This window comes from Hylobates moloch, unplaced genomic scaffold (genome assembly GCF_009828535.3).
Source record: "Hylobates moloch isolate HMO894 unplaced genomic scaffold, HMol_V3 SCAFFOLD_18, whole genome shotgun sequence".
NCBI lineage: Eukaryota > Metazoa > Chordata > Mammalia > Primates > Hylobatidae > Hylobates > Hylobates moloch.
In genome coordinates, this window is record NW_026652293.1 from 79216215 (window position 1) to 79243066 (window position 26852).

Consider the following 26852-nt stretch of genomic DNA (forward strand, 5'->3'; position numbering starts at 1 on the left):
TTAGGAGAAATGTACAAGAATTTTATTGTAGCATTCTTTGTATTATATTGCACAAAAGCACTATACAAAATTGTACAAAAGCATTGTAGAATTTGGTGTATTTCTCTCTCTCTCCCTCTCTCCACACACATATCACAGACATTTTTTTTTATTTTGAATCATTTGGGAATAAGTTCACGACATCATGATCAAATAAGAAAGCTGCAGGATTAACATTTACAAAATGTTCAAAATATGCAAAACAGTACTATAATATTTATAAATACATATATAACAAGCAGAAAGATGGAATAATAAACACTGAATTCAGGCACGTGGCCGCTTTGGGGACGGACAAGGAAATGTGTTCAGGAACGAATACCTGGAAACCTCGCTATCTGGAGTATTTTTCTTAAGCTGTGTTGAGGGTACATATTCGTTATTGGCTGTACCTTTTTTGCAAGACATATATTTCAAAATTTTTAAAAGCATCCATTTATTCCTATTTTAATGAGAGTTTTTAAAATCAGGAATGGGCTGGGTGCAGTGGCTCATGCGTGTAATCCCGACCCTTCGGGAGGCCGAGGTGGGTGGATCACCTGAGGTCAGGAGTTTGAGACCAGCCTGGCCAACAAGGTGAAATCCCATCTTTACTAAAAACACAAAAATTAGCAGGGCATGGGGGCGCTCGCCTGTAGTCCCAGCTACTCGGGAGGCTGAGGCAGGAGAATTGCGTGAACCCAGGAGGCGGAGGTTGCAGTGAGCCGAGATCGCACCACTGCACTGCAGCCTGCGCGACAGAGCGAGACTCCATCTCAAAAATAGAAAAGAGAAAACAAAGGGAAAAAAAGGAAGAAAGGCATGAAGCAAGCAAGCTAAAGGGTTCTCGGCGTGGGCCATCCCCGAGGCCATCGGCAGATTTTTCTCGCACTCTTTGCTCCACCCCCACGTGCAACAAGAACAACCGGCTGCCGCCTCCAGCTTCCAGCGGGGCTAGAAGATGCGCTGCCCGGGGCGGCCAGAGCCGCGCAGAACAAACCGCAGGACGGAATTACCGGCCGCCGGCCGCGCCTGCCAGGCTTGGACGCGGACTCGCAGCCAGGGCCGCCGCCCTAGGAAGCCTCCCAAGCAAGCCGCTGCCCTGCGGCTCCCGCGCGAGGCGGAGTGGGCGTGGGCGCGGCCCTGGCGCGGCGGCGCGCGCGGGGTGAAGGGAGCGCGGCGCGCTGGCTGCGGCGACGGCGGCGGTTGCTGCGCCGGGTACTGGGGTCGCTGCCTGAGGCGCAGGCGCTGTGGACTCAGCCCGCCCCGGGCCTGGGCTGGTTGTGGACTCGTCATGGCGACCGAGCAGAGGCCTTTCCACCTGGTGGTGTTCGGCGCCTCTGGCTTCACCGGCCAGTTCGTGACCGAGGAGGTGGCCCGGGAGCAGGTGGACCCGGAGCGGAGCTCCCGCCTGCCCTGGGCCGTGGCGGGCCGCTCCCGGGAGAAGCTGCAGCGGGTGCTGGAGAAGGCGGCCCTGAAGCTGGGTACAGGGGCGCGGCGGGACGGGGCTGCGCGGGCGGCTGGGCCGGGGACCCCGCCTCGCCCCAAACGAGCGTTTCTCCCGCAGGGATGCGCCCTGCGTGTCCCCGAGCCCTGCGTGAGGACAGGAAGAGGAGAGGGAGGGATGTTTCAAATATTGCCATAGCTTTGTTCCACCTTCTTAACTATACACACACACACACACACACATTTTTTTTTTCTTTCTCCTCTTTCCCGCTTTTTGCATTTCTGCCTCAGTTTGGGGAGCTCTCCTGGCGACATGGTCAAGAACTTGAGTTGTCCCTCTCTCTGCTTCGTCCTGCCCCGCAGCAGGGGCACCTGTTGAGCCTGCGGATTTCTTGATATTCGGTCGGAGAGGAGGGCTTTGGTCTCTTGGAGATCGGAGTCTCCCTTTGCCTTGTGTTTTGAGGACGGGAGAGCCAGCTTACGAGTTGTACTGACAGTGTCTTTGTGGCTATTCTGTTTTAGTTTCTTGTTTTGTGTGTAAGAATACTCCAGCAGCCTTCCTCTTCAGAGAATAAAAAGTGTGTATTTCTGGTTTACATGCTTACGTATTCTCTAAGCATTCAGGTAGCATATATTTATTGATAATCTAAGCATTCAGGTAGCATATATTTATTGATAATCTAAGCATTCAGGTAGCACATATTTATTGATAATCTAAGCATTCAGGTAGCATATATTTATTGATAATCTAAGCATTCAGGTAGCATATATTTATTGATAATCTAAGCATTCAGGTAGCATATATTTATTGATAATTAAGCATTCAGGTAGCATATATTTATTGATAATCTAAGCACTCAGGTAGCACATATTTATTGATTCTCTAAGCATTGAGGTAGCATATATTTATTGAGTGACCTTGTCCATACTAAGACCTGTCCCGAGTCTGGGGTGCAGGAAGGGACAGAGAGGAGACAGACACACGGATCCTGCTGCCTTCGTGGCTGGGGAGACATCTGACTTACGACTCTGTGGCCTTTAAATTTGGCTATTAACGCCCCACCATAGATTTCCCTTATACAGACACCCATTAGAGTTCTGGAAATACTACATTGTTTCTGTTTAATCTACTTTCACACGATGCCCTGCTCGGAGTGCTTTTGTTCGTGGTTATGTACAGAAGACACCACGTAGGCTGGACTCTCCTACAGCTTTTGGTGCTGACACTATCTACACATAATTCTGACCAAAGAGCTTTTTGGTCGTTATTTGTCCAAGAGAAGTAATTTCACTATTAAAATATATGCATCCATTTCTTCTTCCGTCTCAGCAAGATCGTACCGGTACAGCCTAGTCACTTACCATATATAATGCCCAAATCAAGTTTTATTGTGGGGGATATACCTTCACCTATTGAGACCTGCATCACTTAGTTGAGCCAGTTAATTCCAGTTATTTTCTTATGAGCCTGTGTGTGTTTATATAGCGTGTGCTTTTCACCTCAGAGTTCTAATGTTTTTTGTTTTTGTTTTTGTTTGTTTTTTTGCCATTCTTCTGCCTCAGCCTCCCGAGTAGCTGGGACTACAGGCGCCCGCCACCACGCCTGGCTAAGTTTTTGTATTTTTAGTAGAGACGGGGTTTCACCGTGTTAGCCAGGATGGTCTCGATCTCCTGACCTCGTGATCTGCCCGCCTTGGCTTCCTGAAGTGCTGGGATTACAGGAGTGAGCCACTGCACCCGGCCCTGATGGTTTTGATGTTAACAGTCAGTCCAAGACTCTACATCACCTACAAGTGGATCATAGTAATTGTTTAGTAGTTGATGAGAAACTTTATTTTTTTAAAGACAAGGTCTCATTCTGCCACCCAGGCTGGAGTGCAGTGGCGTAATCACAGCTCACTGCAGCCTTGACCTCTGGGTCTAAGTGATTCTGCCACCTCAGCCTCCTGAGTAGCTGGGACTACAGGATATGCCACCATGTCCGATAATTTTTTTTTTTAGTAGAGACAAGGTCTTGCTATGTTGCCCAAGCTGGTCTGGAACTCCTGAGCTCAAGAGATCCTTGCGCCTTGACCTTCCAAAGTGCTGAGCCACTGCCCCTGGCCAAGAAGCCATTTTTATGACATAAATTTCTTGTTGGAGAGGAAGTCTGGATAGTTAACTGCTCAGCATTTAAACTTGATTGTGAAATTGTCATGTTACACAGGATTTGTTATTTACACAACGCTTTTATTCGATTTTTTTAAAAGGTCAGTTTTTTAGTAACCTTAGTGTTAACTCGGTTTTCCTCATAATCTTGTCCTTTTGTATTACCTGATTAAAAACAGTTTTATCTTTTGTCTAAGCAGGAGAGCTAGCTTTCAGTATATCAGTGTATTTAGTAATTTGCTGTCACTGATTACTGTAAAAAGAAGATAGGAAGATGTAATCCACTACCAGGATTTACTTTACTTCATTTGTTTCTTATTTTAGGAAGACCAACACTGTCGTCTGAAGTTGGAATCATCATCTGTGATATCGCTAATCCAGCCTCGCTTGATGAAATGGCTAAACAGGCAACAGTTGTCCTCAATTGCGTAGGACCAGTAAGTAATCAACCCTTTGTATCAGAACAAACAATCCATTCATTTCTAGCAAAATATTCCAGAGGAACATAAGGACAGAGGACAGAATTGTTGGTTGAAGGTCTTAACCCCATATGGGGAGTTTTTTCTTCTTGGGAGGAGCAGCTGGAGATGACCAAAGTCTCCTGGGAGAGAGAGTGACAGGCTCTCCATGACGCTATCCTTAGGGCATGTGTGCTGGCTTGTTGATTGGTTACATCTGTGATTCTCAGACTTTTCTTTCCTTTTTACTATATGCCCCTTTGGTAAAAAATGTTTGAGTGTGTATCCCTAGTATATTTTTTATTTATAAATTATATTCTTGTATTACTGGGTAAATATATTTTTAAAATACACAAAAAGAAGACTAGAAAACGACTCATTTATTAAATAAATATTTATTGATACTTACCATATGTGAAATGCACTATCGTAGGCACCTGGGACACAATGGTGAACGAAACAGAAAATCCCTCATGGAGATTACATTCTTGGGGAAGACAGAAAAATAGGACTGTAATAGAAGGTAATGAAAAGTGCTTTGAAGAAAAGTGAAGCTGAGAAAGGAGAAAAGGTGTTGGTGTATCGGTGTTTTTAGATGGATGGTCAGGGAAGGTTTCTGTGAGGAAGTGACATTTGAGCCGAGATCTGAATGAAATGAGAGCAAATTGCATGAACGTTTTGAGGAGAGGCTTTTCCAGGGACAGCAGGCACAGAGGTCCTGAGATGCAAGTGTGCTTGGCAAGACCGAAGAGTGTGACAGAGGCCAGTGTGGCTGGGCAGGGCAGAGAGGCGGAGAGTGGATCAGAGAGAAACCCAGGAGCTGGGTCATGTGGGATCTTACAGGCCATGGCCAGGATGTGGATTTTTTTTCCAGGTGTGACCAAGAGGCGTTGAATGGTTGAAAGGAAGGGCTTCATCTGATTTAAATTTGAAGTTCTTTGGCTTCTGAGTGGAAAAGTAGATAAGAAGGGATGAGCAATGGAATGGTCCAAGCACAAGCCCTGGGGTCGTAGTGGGAGAGGTGCTGAGAAGTAGTTAGGTCCAGAGTATATTTTCAAAGGAGAACGGCTTTTGCTGTTGTACTGAATATGAAAAAGTCATCAAGTCACAGGCCATCAGACTTTTGGCCTGTGTAACAAGGTGAATGTTGGTGACATTTAGTGATCTGAAGAAGACATCACAGTTGGCAAGATGTTTAAAAATTATCTAAAATATTAATTTTTAATTGAGAGCAGAAGGGTTTTTGAATTGCTATTGAATAAAAGTGTTGTTGATTTAGATTCATCTCATTCTTAACTAGCTTGGATTCCATCCATGAGGTCCACTGCTCCACTCTGTAATGGATGCCCTCATCTATCTCCCTTGCCTTTTTCTCCTCAGTACTCTGGAAAAATCCCAGCCCTGGTTATTCTCTTTGCCTGCTCTTCACCTGATCATGAGTAACACAGTGTGGCTGGAGAAAAATGTATCCCCCTGCTAACTGGTCACACTTCAAATATCTGTTTACAAACCTCATATGGTGCTCAGCACCTCTGGCAGCTCTGCTCTAGTTCCCTCAGGAATTCTGTCTCCTGCTCTCTGAAGCAGCTCACAGCCTTGTTTTCCTTGAACTTTTAGTATCCCATCTCTCTTTCCTTGTTCTTATCTGATGTTTTTTTTTTCTTTTTTTTAAACTATGAAAATAGAAGCTGGTTAATAACAGAATTTCTTTCTTCATCTTCCTACCACCAGATCTATCTACCTGCCTCCCTGTCTGCCAATCTGCATCGTACCCTGTAGTCTGCCATATCTCTTATTATAAGGAAAAACTGGTCTTCTTCCTATTAGGCACAGTATTCAAAGACTTTATTATCGGGGGAACCAGCCCCCAATATTTCAACATAGGTTCTTTTCTATTTTCCCTGAGTGTTGGCCAGTCTGAGAAATAAAGAGAAAGAGTACAAAGGGGAATTTTACAGCTGGGTCTCTAGGGGTGACATCACATGGCGGCAGGTTCCGTGGTGCCCCTTGAGCCGCAAAACCAGCAAGTTTTTATTAGGGATTTCAAGAGGGGAGGGAGTGTACAAATAGGGAGTGGGTCACAGAGATCCCATGCTTCAAAAGGCAATACAATATCACAAGGCAAATGGCAGAGCAAGATCACAAGGCCAGGGCAAAATTAGAATTGCTGATGAGGTTCCATATCCCGCTGGGCACACATTGTCATTGATAAACATGTTAACAGGAAACGGTTCGAGAGCAGACAACCAGTTTGACTAGAATTTGCCAGGCTGGAATTTCCTAATCCTAGCAAGCCTGAGGGTGCTGCAGGAAACCAGGGCGTATTTCATCCCTTGTCTCCAACTGCATAAGACAGTCACTCCCAGAGTGACCATTTTAGAGACCTCCCCCTGGGAACGCATTCCCTTCCCAGGGTTATTCCTTGCTGGGAAAAGAATTCAGTGATATTTCTCCTATTCGCTTTCTGCAAGAAGAGAAATATGACTCTGTTCTGCCTGGCCCCACAGGCAGTCAGACCTTATGGTTATCTCCCTTGTTCCCTGAAAATCACTGTTATCCTGTTCCTTTTTTAGGATGCCCAGATTTCATATTGCTCAAAGACACATGTTTTACAAACAATTTGTACGGATAACACAATCATCACAGGGTCCTGAGGCAACATACATCCTCAGTTTATGAAGATGACGGGATTAAGAGATTAAAGACAGGCATAGGAAATTATGAGTGTTGATTGGGGAAGTGATAAATGTCCATGAAATCTTCACAATTTATATTCAGAGATTGCAGTAAAGACAGGTGTAAGAAATTATAAAAGTATTAATTTGGGGAACTAATAAATGTCCATGAAATCTTCACAGTTTATGTTCTTCTACTGTGGCTTCAGCTGGTCCCTCCATTCGGGATCCCTGACTTCCTGTAACACTTTATGTTTACAGTTACACATTGTCTTGTCAAATTTCTCCTCTTTACTGGATTATTTCGATCAACATTTAAATATGTGATATCTCCCATCTTTTAAAAAAAGCTGCTTGATTCCACATACCCTTCCAACTACTCTACTTTTCGTGCCTCCTTTTTAGCAGCCTCCTTGAAAGAATTCTCACAACTCACTATCTCTGCTTCTTCACCTCCTACTCTATCTTAAATGCCTCCTATTGGGCTTTTGTTTTCCTCCCTCCTCCAATGAAACTACTCTGCTAAAGTCCCACCCTGTCAAATCCAGTCTTCATCTGAAAGCTTGCAGCATTCCATCCAGCTGACCACTTTCTCCTTTCTTTTGCTCGGCTTCTATGTTGTCATCTTCTCTTAGTTTTCCTCCTGTCCACAAGCTTCACCTTGGAAGTCCTCACCTCCTCCACTGCATCTTTATCCTCCCCACTCTAAATGCCTGAGGCCTCAGCGTTTAAGCTTTAGAACCTCAATAACCTCATTCCGGCATTAGGTTGCAGTAAAGTGAAAATGACTGAATGAATGAAGAGTGGTGCTGAGGCCCCCTCTGTGTGATGGAAAGTCTCCCACAACCCCCTCAGGATACCTGCTGTGTCCTGTCTTCAACACATGACCACTTAACATGGCCAGGGAATGGCTCGTAGTCAGTCCATATAGTAACTGTTAATAGAACATCATGTTTTCCTTTGTGTTTTTTGTAAACATTAGCATGAATAAAAGTTCTGATATTTACTTCCACCCTCAGTGGATCGTTCTGCGCTTCCTTTGGGGGAAGACTACTTGGGAGACCACTGGGTTAGAAGATGGAGCTTTGAGGGCCAGGCGCGGTGGGTCATGCTTGTAATCCCAAAACTTTGGGAGGCCGAGGTGGGCAGATCACTTGAGTTCAGGAGTTCGAGACCAGCCTGGCCAACATGGTGAAACCCTGTCTCTACTAAAAATACAAAAAATTAGCTGGGCATGGTGGTGGGCACCTATAATTCCAGCTACTCGGGAGGCTGAGGCAAGAGAATCACTTGAACCTGGGAGGCGGAGGTTACAGTGAGCTGAGATTGCACCATTCTACTCTAGTCTGGGCAACAAGAGTGAAACTCCAGCTCAAAAAGAAAAATGAAGAAGATGGAGCATGGAGAGCAGGATTGCAGTTCTGACCTCTGAGCTAATTGGCCTCACTGGGGAGAAGTGTCTCCCCAAGATGAAGGATTGCTACTCTGACTGTGTTCACCTGTCTCAGACAAGCACAGGGAACTAAGTGAAGAAAACTCTAGCAAGTTCATAAAATAGGAATAAGTTAGTGAGAAGTCTCAACTCCAGATTACTCAAAGAAGCAGGCCAGATGTGACAAAATGCAGTAAAAGTAAGGGATGGGCAGACTGTGGCAAATAGGAAAATGCGTTTTCTTTCTAGAAGGAACTACGATTATTTTAATAAGCTCATTAATGCTTCACTGCAGCTTGCCAGTACTCGTAGATAAACTGCCTAGATGATGGGCTCACTAGCCAGACATGAGAAGTGAGCCTGTGGCTGTAAGGCAGAGCCTGGAGGAGCTGGGAGTTGGCCCAGCAGAATGGAGGGAGGGTGCTCCAGGTCGTGGAAGGAAGCACACTGGGTGTGAAGAAGCAGCATGCTTGGGGAATTACATGGAATTTAGGACTGCTGGAACATGAGAATTAAGGGGCTGTGGTATGATATGATGCTAAGGACTTTCTGTGACATGCTAAGAAGTTTGGACTTTGTACTATATACTGTAGGGTTTTTTTTGTTTTTGTTATTTTTATTATACTTTAAGTTCTAGGGTACATGTGCACAACATGCAGGCTCGTTACATAGGTATACATGTGCCATGCTGGCACGCTGCACCCATCAACCCGTCATTTACATTAGGTATTCCTCTCAATGCTATCCCTACCCCCGCCCCGCACCCCATGACAGGCCCCGGTGTGTGATGTTCCCCACCCTGTGACCAAGTGTTCTCATTGTTCAGTTCCCACCTGTGAGTGAGATCATGCGGTATTTGGTTTTCTGTCCTTGCGATAGTTTGCTCAGAATGATGGTTTCCAGCTTCATCCATGTCCCTGCAAAGGACATGAACTCATCCTTTTTTATGGCTGTATAGTATTCTATGGTGTATATCTGCCACATTTTCTTAATCCAGTCTATCAGGTTTTAAGAGTAGATAATGTTATAGGAGTGAGGCAGGAGGAAAGGTGACATCAGATTTTTATTTTAGAATAACAATTTGTTATGTATTTGGAGATGGGGCTAGCTGGCTGCAGTGTAACCAGTTAGGGCCTATTTGTAGTAAATTAGATGAGTGTTGACAGGGTCTGAACTAAGATATAATTGTGTAGGGGAGAGGAGACTGATTTGAGATATTTTTAGGAGACTGAATTGATAAAACTTGGTGACTTCCAGGATAGGTAGCATGAAAGACTGCTTCCAGATTTTTTTTTTTTTGAGACGGGTCTTGCTCTGTCACGCAGGCGGAAGTGCAGTGGCACGATCTAGGCTCACTGCAACCTCCACCTCGCAGCAATTTTCCTGTCTCAGCCTCCTGAGTAGCTGGAACTACAGGCTCATGCCACCACGCCCAGCTAATTTTTATATTTTTAGTAGAGACAGGGCTTCACCAAATTGGTCAGGCTGGTCTTGAACTCCTGACCTCAGGTGATCCACCCACCTTGGCCTCCCAAAGTGCTAGGATTACAGGCATGAGCCACCGCACCTAGCCTGCTTCCAGGTTTTAACCTGAGAATTATGTGGGGAGTAATGCCATTAATAATAACAAGAAGCCATGTGAGTGCCATGTGCCTGGCCCTGCGCTAAGCTCTATGTATTCTCTTATTTCGTCCTCACAACTACCCAGGGAAGTGGGTGTTGTTATTCATCACCATTCTTTGATTGAAGAGGTCAATGCTTAGAGAGGTAAAGTGACTTGCCCAAGGTCACACAGCTAGTGGCTGCAGAGCCTAGATGTAAGTCTGGCCTGACTTTAAAGCCCACACTCTAGACCACTCTGCTGTTCAGCCATTTGCACAGTTTTGTCTCAGAGTCTTCCCTCTTTTGAGGGAAGATGTTAGAAGTGGGACCCAGGCAGGCTGAACGAGAGGCTATACTTTGTTTTTTATTTTTATTTTTTTGAGATGGGGGTCTCACTTTGTTGCCCAGGCTGGAGTAGACTGGCACGAACACAGCTCACTGCTGCCTTAACCTCCTGGGCTCAAGTGATCTTCCCGCCTCAGCCCTGCAAGTAGCTGAGACTATAGGCTCGCGCCATCACATTTGGCTAATTTTTGTATTAGGGACAGGGTTTTGCCCTGTTGCCCAGGCTGGTCTCTAGCTCCTGAGCTCGAGTGATTGACTCGCCTTGGCCTCCCAAAGTGTTGGGATTAGAGACGTGAGCCACTGTGCCTGGCCATGTGTTTATATATATATGCCATATATATATAGTCCTTATATGTATAATATATATATATATAATATGTATATGGCCTATATATATAGTCCTTAGCATCATATTTTATATACACACACACACATCTTTTTTCTTAGAGAGACAGGGTCTCAAAGTGATCCTTCTGCCTCAGCCTCCCAAAGTGCTGAGATTACAGGTTTGAGCCACCACACCTGGCCTAGAGGCTACACATTGAAGCATGTGCTAGGAAGTGGAGGAGGAGAAATAGGTTTAGAGAGAGAGATGATGAATTCAGTTTTAGACTTGCTGAGATTGAGGTGTCTGCTAGATACCTTGCATCAAGACAGAAAATACAAATAATATACTGTTTGTATACGATGTTTTATAAGTAAGTGAGAAAATCAGGGGGAAGAGAAAATAAAAGGAAAATGTAGGCAAAGTGAAATTAATTTTATGTGTGACTCATGCCACATGTCCTGTGCTCTCACTGGTCCTTTCTAACAAAAACACAGAGAGGGAAACCCTATCAGTGAGCAACTCTAGACATAGAGGTTGGAGGTCACAGCACAGATTTTATTGCAGTTGGGAGAGTAGGTGAGATTTCCTGGGAGAATGTCTGCGGCAGTGATTCTCCATCTTTGAAGTACACAAAAATCACCTGTGAGGCTTATTGAAAATGCGAGTTACTGGAGTCTACCTCAGAAAGCCTGATTCTGGGGGTCTGGAGTGGGACTGAGTGACCAGCATGCGACCCAGGTGATTCTAAAGCAGGTGGACTCATGGCCAACTTGAGAAATTTTGGTGTGAAATAACCAAGAGACAGGCCACGAAAGCTCCAAATGAGTTTTAAAATGGATGTGTGCAAACCCTAAGGATCAACCAGGATAATCCACTGGGCGCAGAAAGAATATGGAGCTTCAACTTCTGTTTTAATCTCAACTTTAGTTCTATTTAAATATATTTAAAATGTGTATTTTATTTATTTGGTAGGCAATTTAAGTGATTTATAAGTAAATTCATATAGTTAGTAGGTGATGGATTGGGTCTTACTGCCTTGAAATCCTTTGTTCCATGATACCATACTGCGTCAGAAGTAAAGTTCTTCATTAATTTCATGTGGTTTGTTAATGGGAGGGTAGGAACGCGAATTTCCCACACTTCTCCCAGTCCTGTAATTCCCGTGTTATCCGCCATTCTTGGTGAGAGGCGTGGGGTCTTGGAGTCAGGGAAGAGGACGGCCCATCTGACCTGTTTGTAAAGGTCGATTGTTGCATTGCCCTGTCTTTTAAGTGTCCCTTGTTTCTCAAAGGCTGGAAGAAAGAAACAATTTCCTTCCTCCATCTTTTGCTGCAGGAATGAATAAAGCAGAGGAGTTTGTGCTTCTAATCTGCTTCTTCACAAAGGGAAAGACTTGTCATCCTTCTTTGGAAATGGGACTGAATTCTGATATATTAGCTTTTACATATGAAAATTTTTATTTTAATTCCTTGAGTTTGAATAACAGATAATATGGGAAATCTAATATACAGGCTCAGAATATCTGCTCTGTTCAGTATCAAACTTATCCTTTGCAAACTCTCTTCTTCCTGTTTGTTTGTTTTTAATTTTGGCCAATAGTACCACTGGTTCTTGGCCCCCATGTCCAGCCCAGCTAGTCAGGAAATCCAGTCATTTCTGCCTTTTTAGTGTTGTATGTCTCATCTTTAGTATATCATCTGTGCTATAAGTCTTATACCACTATCCTGTTTAAAATTCTCCAGGAAAGCCAAGTAAACTAGAAAGGATGAAGTTGAAACTTGTTAGCATGGCACATGTGGTCCTTCCTGATGTGGCCGTAGCCTGCCTTTTCAGACCCATCTCTTTCCATTTCCTACTCAAGTGTATTTGATTCCTGCTTCAAGTAACAGGAACCGCTCCTCTTTCTTCACCTCTGCATTTACTTTTTCCTGTATCTGGATTTTTCTTTTTCCTGGAAAGTTTTTATTTTTTCTTTAGGGTTCAACTCAAGGGAATCACTTATATGAAACTTTTCCTTTTGTCTTCAGGTAGAGGTAAGCATACATTGCTCTGTAATTCCATCATGCCTTTATTTATTCACACTGTGAGAGATGTTATTGTGCAGTTATCTTATTTTCTCAATTTATCCTTTTGTTTTTGAGACAGAGTCTCACTCTGTTGCCCAGGCTGGAGTGCAGTGGCGCGATCTTGGCTCACTGTAATCTCCACCTCCCAGGTTCAAACCATTCTCCTGCCTCAGCCTCCCGAGTAGCTGGGATAACAGGTGCGTGCCACCATGCCCAGCTAATTTTTGTATTTTTAGTCAAGATGGGGTTTCACCATGTTGGCCAGGCTGGTCTTGAACTCCTGACCTCAAGTGATCCACCTGCCTCGGCCTACCAAAGTTCTGGGATTACAGGTGTGAGCCACTGTGCCTGGCTACTTTCTCAATTTATCTTTAGGCTATTTTATTAACAGTTGATTTCTTGATAACTAGGACTGTTTACTTCCAGGATTAGATGGCATTTTATTCATTTAAACTTGTCAAGCAAAAATAACCTCTTTGTTATTTTTATTTCCCTAGTATCGATTTTATGGAGAACCTGTAATAAAAGCGTGTATTGAAAATGGAGCCAGTTGTATCGACATCAGTGGAGAACCTCAGGTATATAAAATGAAAAGGAAAAAATGTAGAATTAACACATAAATTTCGTTTAATGAAGTGGAAATATTTAGTGCAATTTTGCAGACATATTTAGAAGCCGACAGCTCCTTTCTGGCGTTCAGAGATGGTATTCGGATGGTATTCCATTGACAGCTCAAAGGAGAGCACTGATGCTAAGATCTTAGCTTCAGTTTTCTTGAATTTTTTTCCTCCCTACAACGTCATTTCTTTTAGGTCCATGCTTATTATAGCTACTTCATGCTTTAAACTGAATCAGTTAAGATAGCGGACTATGCATAATTCTTCGAATCTCATTTCTGTAACGTTTTCATTTTGAATTCCCTTTTAAAAATCAGGTACCTTTAGGCTGGGCACGGTGGCTCACACCTGCAATCCCAGCACTTTGGGAGGCCGAGGTGGGCGGATCATGAGGTCAGGAGATCGAGACCATCCTGGCCAACACGGTGAAACCCCATGTCTACTAAAAATACAAAAAATTAGCGGGGATGGTGGCAGGCTCCTGTAGTCCCAGCTACTTGAGAGGCTGAGGCGGGAGAATGGCATGAACCCAGGAGATGGAGCTTGCCGTGAGCTGAGATCACTCCACTGCACTCCAGCCTGGGTGACAGAGCGAGACTCCGTCTCAAAAAAAAAAAAAAAAAAAAAAAAAATCAGTTACCTTGATAACATTACAGAAAAATAAAGGTAAAATTCACTAGTGTAAAATCAACCTAAACATTTTAAATGTTCACATTATTGAATGCTTACCATATGCCCAACATTGTGCTGTGTTTTATGTAACTTTTAAAAAATATACCTATAGAGTAGTTATCTTCCTCCATTTTTTATACATGAGGAAATTAAAGCTTAGGAAGCTTAAGTAACTTGCTCAGTAATGCACCTAGTAGGTAGAAGAACTAGGTCTTCAGGAAGTTATGTGTTAACAGGCATTAAGCTCTACTACAGCCTTTAAAATGGTAACCTCATGTGTCTCTGTAGTAACTACTGATTATCATCATCAGTGTGCCAGTGTGATATTAATATGTATTTGCAGTTTATCAATTGGCAAAATACTGGAAAATACCAAGAAAGTGTAAATTACCAAAATTGGTTCAAGAAGGAAGAAACAAACAAACAAAAAAGTCCAGGTGAGGTGGCTCACGCCTCTTATCCCAGCACTTTGGGAGGCTAGGTGGGAGGATGACTTGAGCTGGTGACTTAAAAAATTAGCCAAGAGTTGGTGGCACACACCTGTGGTCCCACGTACTCAGGAGAATGAGACAGGAAGATCACTTGAGCCTGGGAGGTCAAGGCTGCCATGAGCTATGATCACTCCACTGCACTCCAGCCTGGGCAACGTAGTGAGACCCTGTCTCCAAAAAACAAAAACAAAAAAAAATTCGCAGGTTATTTAAAATAACCCAGAGTGTAGAAAATGGTGAAAAGCTTTCAAGTCATCTATAAACTATGATACAAGTCGTATCGAATCCCCCACTTTTTTTTTTTTGATACAGTGTCTCTCTCTGTCACCCAGGCTGGAGTGCAGTGGTACGATCTTGGCTCACTGTAACCTCTGCCACCTGGGTTCAAGCGATTCTCCTGCCTCAGCCTCCTGAGTAGCTGGGGGTACGGGTGCACACCACCATGCCTGACTAATTTTTTTATTTTTAGTAGAGACAGGGTTTCACCATGTTGGCCAGGCTAGTCTCAAACTCCTGGCCTCAAGTGATCCACCTGCATTGGCCTCCCAGAATGCTGGGATTACAGGCATGAGCCACCGTGCCCAGCCATAACATCAAAACCTAATAAGGAGTTTGGCATGTTGGCTCATGCCTGTAATCCCAGCACTCTGGGAAGCCAAAGTGGGCGGATCACTTGAGGCTAGGAGTTTGAAGCCAGCCTGGCCAATATGGCAAAACCCCATCTCTACTAAAAATACAAAAATCAGCCAGGCATGGTGGTGCATATCTGCAATCCCAGCTACTCAGAAGGCTGAGGCATGAGAGTCACTTGAACCTGGGAGGTGGAGGTTGCAGTAAGCCAAGATTGCGCCACTGCACTCCAGCCTGGGCAACAGAGTGAGATCCTGTCTCAAAACAACAACAACAAACCTAATAAAGAACCAGAGGGCTGGGTATGGTGGCTCACGCCTGTAATCCCAGTGCTTCAGGAGGCTGAGGCGGGCGGATCACAAGGTCAAGAGATTGAGACCATCCTGGCCAACATGGTGAAACCCTGTCTCTACTAAAAATACAAAAATTAGCTGGGCGTGGTGGTGCACACCTGTAGTCCCAGCTACTCAGGAGGCTGAGGCAAGAGAATCACTTGAACCTGGGAGGCGGAGGTTGCAATGAGCCAAGATTGTGCCACTGCACTCCAGCCTGGCGACAGAGTGGGACTCCGTCTCAAACCCAGAATATATAAAGAACTTTTACAAGTCAATAATAGAAATAAAGACAATTTATTTTAAAAATGGGCAGGGGGTGTAATCCCAGCACTTTGGGAGGTCGAGGCAGGTGGATCACTCGAGGTCAGGAGTTTGAGACCAGCCTGACCAACATGGAGAAACCCTGTCTCCACTAAAAATACAAAATTAGCTGGGCGTGGTGGCAGATGCCATAATCCCAGCTACTCGGGAAGCTGAGGCAGCAGAATCACTTGAACCCAGGAGGTGGAGGTTGCAGTGAGCCGAGTTGGCACCATTGCACTCCAGCCCGGGCAACAGTGCAAGACTCCGTCTCAAAACAAAACAAAACAAAAAAGGCAGGGGATGAGAAGAGACAAATCTTCTGTGTGGAAGAATTCCAGATAATTTATGTAGCTTCTCCGCATTTATGTGCAAGCAGCTGTGTGTGTGACTGTGTTAATGTGTTTGTGTGTATGTGTGAGTGTGACTATGTCAGTGTGACTGTTAATGTGTGTGTGTATAAGCAAGTGTCTGTTGATTGTGTTCGTGTGTGTGTTTGTGTATGTGCATGAATGAGTGTGTGTGTGGTGTGTGTTTGTGTCTGTGCATGTGCTTGAACGGGTGTGATTGTGTTTGTGTGTCACCCTCTGGGAGAGGGAGCATAAACTGACAGTGGAGAAACCTGGCGAACACTGCCTCAGCCAGGTGTTCAAGTCAACATCAACCCTGGTAAATCATGTTGACAGTGCGTAGCCCCGATGTGATATGATATGATAAGAACAGCACTTTACCCCTGTGGTCTCTTTCCAAAACCCATAACCCCAGTTTAATAATGAGAAAAACATGAGATAAATTCCGGTAGAGGGGTACTCTACAAAATGCCTGACTAGTACTCCTCAAAACCGTCAAGGTTATCAGAGACAAGGAAAGTGTGAGAAACTGTCGCAGCCAGAAGAAGCCGAAGGAGACCTAACAACCGAATGTAATCCTGGATGGGGTCCTGGAGCAGAAACAGGGCTTCAGTAAAAACCAAGGGAATCAGAATGAACTGTGAACTTTAGTGAATTAAATCATACGTCAGTACTGGTTCATTAATTGTAACCACTGTGCATGTAAAAGATGTTAAAAATAGAGAAAACTCAGTAAACTATCACAAGGACAAGAAACCAAACACCACATGTTCTCACTCATAGGTGGGAATTGAACAATGAGAACTCATGGACACAGGAAGGGGAACATCACACTCCGGGGACTGTTGTGGGGTAGGGGGAGGGGGGAGGGACAGCATTAGGAGATATATACCTAATGCTAAATGACGAGTTAATGGGTGCAGGAAATCAACATGGCACATGGATACATATGTAACAAACCTGCACATTGTGCACATGTACCCTAAAACCTAAAGTATAATAATTTTAAAAAAGATTAAAAAAATAGAGAAAACTGGGTTTCAGGGTACTTGGGAACTCTCTACTATTCAATTTTTCTGTGAATCTTAAACTTTTTATTTAAAAAGTAATTTCCAAAAATAGGCAGAAGATCAGAGCAGACATTATTACCCTTGCCCTCTGCCATCATCTCCTTCCCTGCTTCCCGTCTGTACATGTGCAGAGCTTTATGTCTGTGATGATGTTCATCTGGGTAATGCTGTTGTGGGGTAATTTTTTTTTTGCTTTCTATGTTTTATATTTAATTTTTTATAATAGGCATTACTTTTATATTTAAAAGTCATTCTAAAAAAATTAAGTGTCATAAAGTCAGATGAGCATCTCTTCCGTACCACCTGGTGCACAGTAGGCTCTGTATTTGCCGAATAATTGAAAAAATATTTTGACAGTTCATGTTTTGCTGCAGAGCCACATTGGTTAGCATTTTCAAAGTTTGATTGCTTTGTTTTTAAAGATAAATTATTTAATACTGGTCTATGTCTTTCTGCATAACTCTAATTAAAATTCTTATCATGGATTTTTTAGTTTCTGGAACTAATGCAATTGAAGTATCATGAGAAAGCTGCAGACAAAAGGGTTTATATCATTGGAAGCAGCGGCTTTGACTCCATTCCGGCAGATCTGGGAGTAATATATACCAGAAATAAAATGAATGGTAATTATTGATCAATAAGCAATAATGGAATTTAACAGTACAGTGCGAAGGCTTCATGTTTGTAACTGTGGTGAACTAAAATCTAGTTGAAAAAAGAAACATAGCCATAAATGGGTAATATTAAAACACACGTTTTGTTTTTAATATAGCTGCACTTTTAATAAAATGCTATTGAGACTATTGTTGAGACATGGATAATATTGTATTTTACAGTGATATATTATTGTCTCAGTATAGTTTGGTTTGAACTGTAAAATTTCGAGAAAACAACTTTGGCAACCATTATAAATTCAAACTTGCTTTCTGTAGGAATCAGCACATTTTAAAGCATGATTTATATATTATAGTTAAAAGGTTTAAAATTTTTAACCGTCAAAGCTAGAAAGTATTGAACACAGAATCGGAGACAGTTATTTAAGAATGGAGAAAATAATCAATGTTACAATAAAATATTTGAAGTTATTAATGTTTTGCATATTTAAGAGTGTCTGGTTTAGAAAATTACCTGAGCAGGGCATGGTGGCTCGCACCCATAATCTTAGCCACTTGGGAGGGTTAGGCAGCAGGATCTCTCAAAGCCAAAAGTTCAGGACCAGTCTGGGCAACATAGCAAGAGTCGTCTCTAAAAAATAAAAAAAAATTATCCAGGCGTGGTGGTGCACAGCTGTAGTCAGTTCCAGCTCCTCAGGAGGCTGAGGTGGGAGGATCACTTGAGCCTAGGAGTTTGAGGCTATACTAAGCTATGATTGCACCACTGCACTCTAGCCTGGGTTACAGAGTGAGACCTTGTCTCTTAGAAAAAAGCTAAAAAAAAAAAAAAAAAAAAAAAACCTGAAACAGGTAACTTCAGTGCCATATAAAGTGTTCTAGACTTAAAAAATTGGAAAATGTTCCAGCATATATTAAAAAGTTAGCATAACTATGAAACCAAAGTCCAACAAAGAGAGCACACACACACAAAAAGCTACAAATCTTGCTTGTGAAATTAGAAGTAAAAAGAAAATACTATATAAAATTTTAATAAATCCAGTGCCATTTAAAAAAGTTTTTCAGGAGACAGGATCTTGCTCTGCCATAGCTCACTGTAACGAACACATGGGCTCAGGCAGTGCTCCCTCGACAACCTCCTAAGTAGCTAGGACTGCAGGCTTATGCCACCATACCCAACTAATTTTATAAAATTTTTGTAGACATGAGGTCTTACTGTGTTGCCCAAGCTGGTCTTGAACTCCTGGCCTGAGGTGATCCTCCCACCTTGGCCTCGCAGAGTGCTGGGATTACAGAAGTGAGCCACCATGCCCAGCTCATCCAGTGGCATTTTAGAAGAACAATATATTGAGACCAAGGTTTAGCATTAGGAAGTTATATAATCATATCAGAGGTGAACAGCTATATGCCCATCTCAAAAAATGATTTGAAAATTGAGAATTCACACCATTTACTGATTTTACATTTTTAGGAATAGAATAGTTTCTTACATAATAAATGTCAGGGCTGGGCACGGTGGCTCATGCCTGTAATCCCAGCACTTTGGGAGGCCAAGGCGGGTGGATCACCTGAGGTCAGGAGTTCGAGACCAGCCTGGCCAACGTGGTGAAAGCTTGTCTCTACTAAAAATACAAAAAAATTAGCCGGGCGTGGTGGCAGGCATCTGTAGTCCCAGCTACTCGAGAGGCTGAGGCAGGAGAATCGCTTGAACCCGGGAGGCGGAGGTTGCAGTGAGCTGAGATCGCACCACCGCACTCCAGCCTGGGCGACGGAGACTCTGTCTCGAATGAATGAATGAATGAATGAATGAATGTCAGAAGGCAGTAGCTGTATCATACTTAATGAATGGTGAAACACTAGAACCGTTCCAATTAAAAAGTGAAATGTGAATTGAACATCTTCAAAATATTCAGTGTTCCAATCCTTAGACCTAATATGTCTCCATTTATTAAAATAATGCTTTAAAGTCTGTGAAGTTTAGAAGTTTTCTTCATGATAATCCTGTTTCTTGAGGTTGTTCTCTGCTTTTATTTTGAATAAGACTTTTTTGCCTTCATAAGGGAGAAATATTAGTTTAAGATTTGTTTAAAAATTTTTTTCAGATACTGACATCTGGAAGTCAGCATTTTAGCAAATACACCAGCTGATTGTTGATGCAGGTGGTCCACTTTTATTAGATTTCTGCTTTAGGTGTTCTGTGTTCTTTCTGTGGATTGGGTTAGATCACAGAGCTGCACACTCAGGCCACATTCTTTTAGTAACCATCAGAATCGCCTCTAGTGAGTTATACTTTAATGATCTGTTTTTTTATTTTTGTCTGTGGTCAGACTAATGACATTTATCTGGCTGTAGTTCTCATCTGCTATAACAGCTTTGTTGATGACGTGGTTATTTATTATTTTGCTTGGTGTCAACTTTGTAAGGCCCCATGTTTAATTTTCTCTTAAAATTAAAACCAGGAGCATTGTCTTCTTAAGGAATGAATATATTTCATTTATCAGATTTTGAGAATTAGCCATTATATTTTTCTTTTGCCTCATTGTTCTTGAGAAACTCAATAATTAATTAAATACTTAACTACTGTGCCTATGTATTAGTCTTCATGGTTAATATACTTGATGTCCCCTTTTTCCTGGCTTGGTTTCCAATTTTTATTTTATACTTATTTTTATTTCATTTTAGTAGTCTTGTTTTAAGTGTTTTATAGGCTATCACAAAGGGTGTTTTGATAGTTTTTGTGTACATTCATTTAAGCCACTGTTAATAAGCCTTTTGAAAGCTGTTATATTTTAAAGCAGAATAATTCCCATGGATCTAACTTCTTTTTTTTTTTTTTTTTTTTTTTTTTGACAAGGTGTTCTTCTGTCACCTAGGCTGGAGTGCAGTGGCGTGATCATGGCTCACTGCAGCCTTGAACTCCTGGGCTCAAGCAGTCCTCTTACCCCAGCCTCCCTAGTAGGGTGATAGTAGTAGTCCCTAGGACTACAGATACATGCCACTGCAGCTGGCTAATTTTTTTTAAAAAACTGGGGGCCGGGCATGATGGCCCACGCCTGAAATCCCAGCACTTTGGGAGGCCGAGGTGGGCAGATCACAAGGTCAGGAAATCGAGACCATCCTGGCCAACATGGTGAAACCCCGTCTCTACTAAAAATACAAAAATTAGCCGGGCGTGGTGGTACGTGCCTGTAATCCCAGCTACTTGGGAGGCTGAGGCACGAGAATCGCTTGAACCCAGGAGGCGGAGGTTGCAATGAGCCGAGATCGCGCCACTACACTGCACTTCAGCCTGGGAGACAGACTCCGTCTCAAAAAAAAAAAAAAAAGAAAGTGACCCTCCTGCCTTGACCTCCCAAAATGCTGAGATTATAGGCATGAGCCACCATGCCCAGCCTCATAGATCTGTTTGGTAATTGTGTCCTAAAGAGCCTTCCAGAATTCGAGTGAGCTCAATTGTTGCCTTATTGGGGGAGATTCTTACTGTCATCAGTTTTTAAATACTAGAAAAGATTCTGTCCGCACTAGCAGATAGAGTTTATGCTAGACTACTCTTTCTAATGGTTTACCTGGCCATAGCTACTTCTTAAGTCTGTGTACAAAAACATATAAAACTGTTATCTGTACAGATTTTCTATGTCAGCTGTAGGCTTAGAAAAGCTAGTCCCTAACTGAATACACATTGTTTATTATTACTTGCCCTAAATAATTTAGATTTTATTTTATTTTGCTTTTTACCATTTTCCTACTCTTTTAGGTACTTTGACTGCTGTGGAAAGTTTCCTGACTATACATTCAGGACCTGAGGTTGGTTTTTCGGTTTGTCTTGTGTTGTTTCAAGTTAATATTAAAAATATTTTGGAAATGATACATGCATCTTTTATGTATGTATAATTTTTAATGTGTGAAAGTCACCATGTTTAATTTTTAAAAAGATACATTATCAAGATTACTTTGACTTAAAATATACTTTATTTTCTTTTTATTTTATTTAGTTTAATTAATTAATTAATTAATTAATTTTTGAGATGGAGTTACACTCTTGTTGCCCAGGCTGGAGTGCAATGGCATGATCTCAGCTCACCGCAACCTCTGCCTCCTGGGTTCAAGCGATTCTCCTGCCTCAGCCTCCTGAGTAGCTGGGATTACAGACATGTACCACCACGCCCGGCTAATTTTTTTGTATTTTTAGTAGAGACGGGGTTCCTCCATGTTGGTCAGGCTGGTCTCGAACTCCTGACCTCAGGTGATCCGCCCACCTCAGCCTCCCAAAGTGCTGGGATTACAGGTGTGAGCCCCCATGCCTGGCTATTTTATTTTATTTTTTTGAGACAGGGTCTCACTCTGTTGCCCAGACTGGAGTGCAGTGATGCAATCTTGGCTCACTCAATCTCTGCCTCCCGGATTTAAGTGGTTCTCCTGCCTCAGCCACCTGAGTACCTGGGATTACAGGCATGTGCCGCCACACCTGGCTAATTTTTGTTTTTTGTCTTTTTTAGTGGAGTTGGTATTTTGCCATGTTGGCCAGGCTGGTCTCGAATTCTTGGCCTCAAGTGATCTGCCCGCCTTGGCTTCTCAAAGTGCTGGGATTACAGGCGTAAGCCACTGTGCCCAGCCCCTAAAATATAATTTCTTTTAAAAACAACTGCACAGTTCATTGTATTGGAATGAATTATCATGATCTCAACACTAAAGCATTATCACTGGTGCACAGTAAATGTTGTTAGCCAGGAAAATTTTCACCTTAGTGCAAGTCAGCGTAGTTTTATCATGCGCCTAACTTAGGTACTGTTGTGACCAAAAAGAGGTGTATGAGGTAAATCTAGTCTTACTGAATCTACAGTCTATTTGGGAACGTAAGACGTTGACATTGGGAACATAAGACAGTTGCATTTCTGGGAAAGGACCATGTTTTATGACAATACTTGTATTGCTGATAGTGCCTAACCCAGTTCTAGGTCTGCACTGTGGCTTCAGAAGTATTTGTTCTAAATTATATTCATTCAACAAATATTGTATAGCGGTGCAAATGCATATAGTAACTGTGCAAGAGAAAATGACATGTAAATGAGTAAGATGCAAACCCTGCCTTTAAAGTGATAATTTAGTTTGGCAGGAAAGAAAAGAAGTTTGTTATTAAAGAGATCAGATGAAATACTGTAGGATTCTGAGAATGGCGAATACATCTAACCTAAGAATCCAGAGATCAAGAACTTTCTGGAGAAGCTGGGATATAGACTGAATTTCAAGGGCTGGTGCTGTGGAGATGTGAAGGAAGAGGAAACAGTGTATCAAAGACAAAGGTGGGGTGGTGCGGGACGTGTTTAATAAGAGGAATGACTTCCTTCATCTAGACTGTGGGTTCAGATTAACGTAAAGAGGTATGTAAAATACGCTAAAATTTGTGGTTACACAGACTCTTTAGTAGAGTATAAGTGTAGTAGGACAAGCCACAGACAAAACCCCTGAGACACCGAGTTAAGGAAGGGCTGGCTGGGCACGGTGGCTCACGCCTGTAATCCCAGCACTTTGGGAGGCCGAGGCGGGCGGATCACGAGGTCAGAAGATCGAGACCATCCTGGCTAACACGGTGAAACCCCGTCTCTGCTAAAAATACAAAAAATTAGCCGGGTGTGGTGGCGGGCGCCTGTAGTCCCAGCTACTCAGGAGGCTGAGGCAGGAGAATGGCATGAACCCGGGAGGCAGAGCTTGCAGTGAGCCAAGATCGCGCCACTGCACTCCAGCCTGGGCGACAGAGCGAGACTCCGTCTCAAAAAACAAAACAAACAAAAAAAAGAAAACAAAAGAAGGAAGGGCTTTATTTGGCTGGAGCTTCAGCAAGGCTCACGTCTCCAACAACCAAGCTCCCCGAGTGAGCAATTCCTGTCCCTTTTAAGGCCTCACAGCTCTAAGGTGGTCCATGTGAGAGGGTCATGATCGATTGAGCAAGCAGCGGGTACATAACTGGAGGCTGCATGCACCGGTAATCAGAATGGAACAGAACAGGACAGGGATTTTCACATACAATGTCTGGAATCTGTAGATAACATAACCCGTTAGGTCAAGGGTCAATCTGTAACCAGGCCCAGGGCATGGAGCCAGGCTGTCTGCCTGTGGATTTCATTTCTGCCTTTTAGTTTTTACTTCTTTCTTTGGAGGCAGAAATTGGGCATAAGACAATATTGGGGTGGTCTCCTCCCTTATAAGAATAAAAAGAAGTGGCTAGGCGCAGTGGCTCACACCTGTAATCCTAGCACTTTGGGAGGCTGAGGCAGATGGATCACTTGAGGTCAGGAGTTTGAGACCAGCCCGGCCAATATGGTGAAACCCTGTCTATACTAAAAATACAAAAATTAGCCAGGCGTGGTGGCGGCCACCTGTAATCCCAGCTACTCGGGAGGTTGAGACAGGAGAATTGCTTGAACCTAGGAGGCGGAGGTTGCAGTGAGCTGAGATCACGCCATTGCACTCCCATCTGGGCGATAAGAGCGAGACTCTGTCTCAAAAAAAAAAAAAGGGCCAGCACCGTGATAGTAAATTCAGAGGTCGTGTCCTCTCCCGGGGCCTCAGCCACTCGTTTCTCGGTGGCGCTGGAGGTAAGGGTTGGGGGGAAGCTGTAAAGAGTGTTGGTAGAATGGAAGGCACTGACAGCCCAAAGTCTCATGAAAGGATGAAAAATCAGTGAATAAATGAGAGTCTGAGTAAGATCAAGCAAATACTAAGGACTCTGTACTGGCTGTGATACCAAACAGAAATCAAGGGATTGAGGAAAGCAATTAAAATACAAATCATTATTAGTGAACTTTAAATTTTTTAAACAATTATTTTACCAAGACTTCTGTAGGAAGACAGATCTATAACTTGGGGCTAGAGTAAGAGGTGTTGGAGGTAGACGGGGAACCAGGTGCAACAGGATGGAGAGATGGACAGTACACAGCGTATGTATGCATAAATGTGCACACGGACATATCCGGAAATGTTGAGGAATTTGTGTAGGATCGAGAGAGGATTAGCGTGGCTATTCCTGCAGGTCATATGCGGCAGAAAAAAAAGGATTAGAGTGGCTGATCTTGAAGGAATGTGGTCAACTAGTTGAGTAAAATTGATGGAGTAAAACTAAATAACTTATTACAGAATATAAAGAATGATAGGGGAGAAGAAAGGGCTTCTCTTGGTGTAAATATTGGGTATGATCAAGCTAATGAATGTGATTGCTCCCTAGCTGGTCATGAAAATTCACCTCAAGATTATTAAATAAGGGATTATGTCGTGTCCAAATGTAAGTGAAATATTGTTTGTAACAATGATAAGTTACTTGGCTTTACATTTTAGTAACTATCCCTTAAGACATGTTTCTTTAACTCTTGAAATATTTTATTAGGGGTTGAGCATTCATGATGGTACCTGGAAGTCAGCAATTTATGGTTTTGGAGATCAGAGTAATTTGAGAAAACTACGAAATGCATCAAATCTGAAACCTGTCCCACTCGTTGGTCCAAAGTTGAAGAGAAGGTATATTAACTTAAAATCCATGTTTTATATATCTAGTCTAAGTATATTGTTGTTGGGTTGGCTATTAATAAAGTATGTTACTAAGAAAAGCTTGGAGACTATTTTGTAGTAAGTTCAGAATTGTTTTCACAGATAAATAAGATATAATTAATACATTACCATAAGCTTAAGTACTTCATATATAATAAAACATTTGAATCCTAGGAAATAAGTAAATTTTATGATGACTTTTCACTATCAATATAGAAATTAACTGTCAACTAAATTTTGTGTGAGAACTTTTTTTCTTTTTTAAAAATTTATTTTAGTTTAGTTTTATACTGCAGGACATATGTGAGAAGTTTAGAGGTAAGAATTTAGGATTGGGCTGTTGAAAGGAGCATTCTGTTTTTTTTTTTTTCCTTTTGAGACAGAGTCTCTCCTTGTTGCCCAGGCTGGTCTCAAACTCCTGGCCTTAAGTGATCCTCCTGCCTCGGCCTCCCAAAGTGCTGGGATTACAGGCGTGAGCCACCATGCCCTGCCACTGATTTGCTTATTCAGACATTTACCAGCCAAAGTTGTAATTGCAGGAAATGCAAAATATTCATAGGTCTGTCTTTCAGGTGGCCAATTTCTTATTGTCGGGAACTCAAAGGTTATTCCATTCCTTTTATGGGATCTGATGTGTCTGTTGTAAGGAGGACTCAACGTTACTTGTATGAAAATTTAGAGGAATCACCAGTAAGTATATATGGTTTATTTATCAATAAAGAATATTCTGTGTGTGTTACAGTTTCCCTGTCTATTCAGTGTGGGATATTTTTGTTTGTAAGGCAGAAAAAGGAAGAGCTAAATAATACATGTTTCAGCCTCTGGAAATATACAGAATCATTAGGGTAGAACACTTTGTATTTTATAGCCTTGTCTTTTGATTCAGATCTGGCTGCTGAATATCTTTTTAATGTAACACAATAGCAGCAAATTCAATACGGGAAATCCTGCTGTCATAAGCACCCCAGAATCCCTGTTTAGCGTTTCAGTTGCTAGAAACTCTTCTGCTTGTGGAACTGTCTGGAACCCTTTGTGTCCCCTCTCTCCTTGCCACGCCTGGAGTTCCATCCTGCAGCTTTTGGTGAGGAAAGTAATTGCTTTCATTGCCGAGACTTCAGGAGGAAATTGTATTTCAAGTTAAAAGGTGGAGGGCATTTTCTCATAGGAGTCTACATTCTGTAATGTATGATTGCTAAGCTCAGGTATATTAGGGATTATGTAGACTTCTATGTCCAGGTAGGGGAAGCTAATTACTATTTATAAACAATCTTCTTTAAAAAGTAGACTATCATACTTCTGTTCACCAGGTCTGACAAAACAAACAAAAAATAGGCTCCCAATGTCTGGTTTCTGAACAAGATTTCAGAACATAATGCATTTGTAAAGTGGAAACTGCTTTTGTTCCACATTTGTGATGGAAGAGAAAGGTACAAGTAGCTAACATTCTTACTTGGTCCAAAACGTAGGGAGTAATGTTCTAACTTTGTATTCTCCGTCATCTAGGTTCAGTATGCCGCGTATGTAACTGTGGGAGGCGTCACCTCTGTTATTAAGCTGATGTTTGCAGGACTTTTCTTTTTGTTCTTTGTGAGGTTTGGAATTGGAAGGCAACTTCTCATAAAAGTAAGTAAGATTTTATGAAATTAGATTATTTTTATTAGAAGTATTTTCCATGAGTTTTAAAAAAATATCACTGACAGTTTTTTTTTTTCCCTTTAG

General features: G+C 42.5%; 1 protein-coding gene across 1 annotated transcript in view; it reads left to right on the forward strand.

Annotated features, from left to right (window-relative positions):
• Nucleotides 1-1223: 1223 nt before the first annotated feature.
• SCCPDH (saccharopine dehydrogenase (putative)) overlaps nucleotides 1224-26852 on the forward strand; it is a 33135-nt gene continuing 7506 nt past the window's right edge. The window contains exons 1-8 of the mRNA XM_032137481.2: nucleotides 1224-1502; nucleotides 3937-4049; nucleotides 13016-13096; nucleotides 17477-17606; nucleotides 21349-21398; nucleotides 24973-25103; nucleotides 25706-25823; nucleotides 26637-26756. Of these exons, the coding sequence (XP_031993372.2) occupies nucleotides 1313-1502; nucleotides 3937-4049; nucleotides 13016-13096; nucleotides 17477-17606; nucleotides 21349-21398; nucleotides 24973-25103; nucleotides 25706-25823; nucleotides 26637-26756 (933 nt within the window). The 5' untranslated portion in view covers nucleotides 1224-1312. The remainder of the gene's footprint in view (nucleotides 1503-3936; nucleotides 4050-13015; nucleotides 13097-17476; nucleotides 17607-21348; nucleotides 21399-24972; nucleotides 25104-25705; nucleotides 25824-26636; nucleotides 26757-26852) is intronic.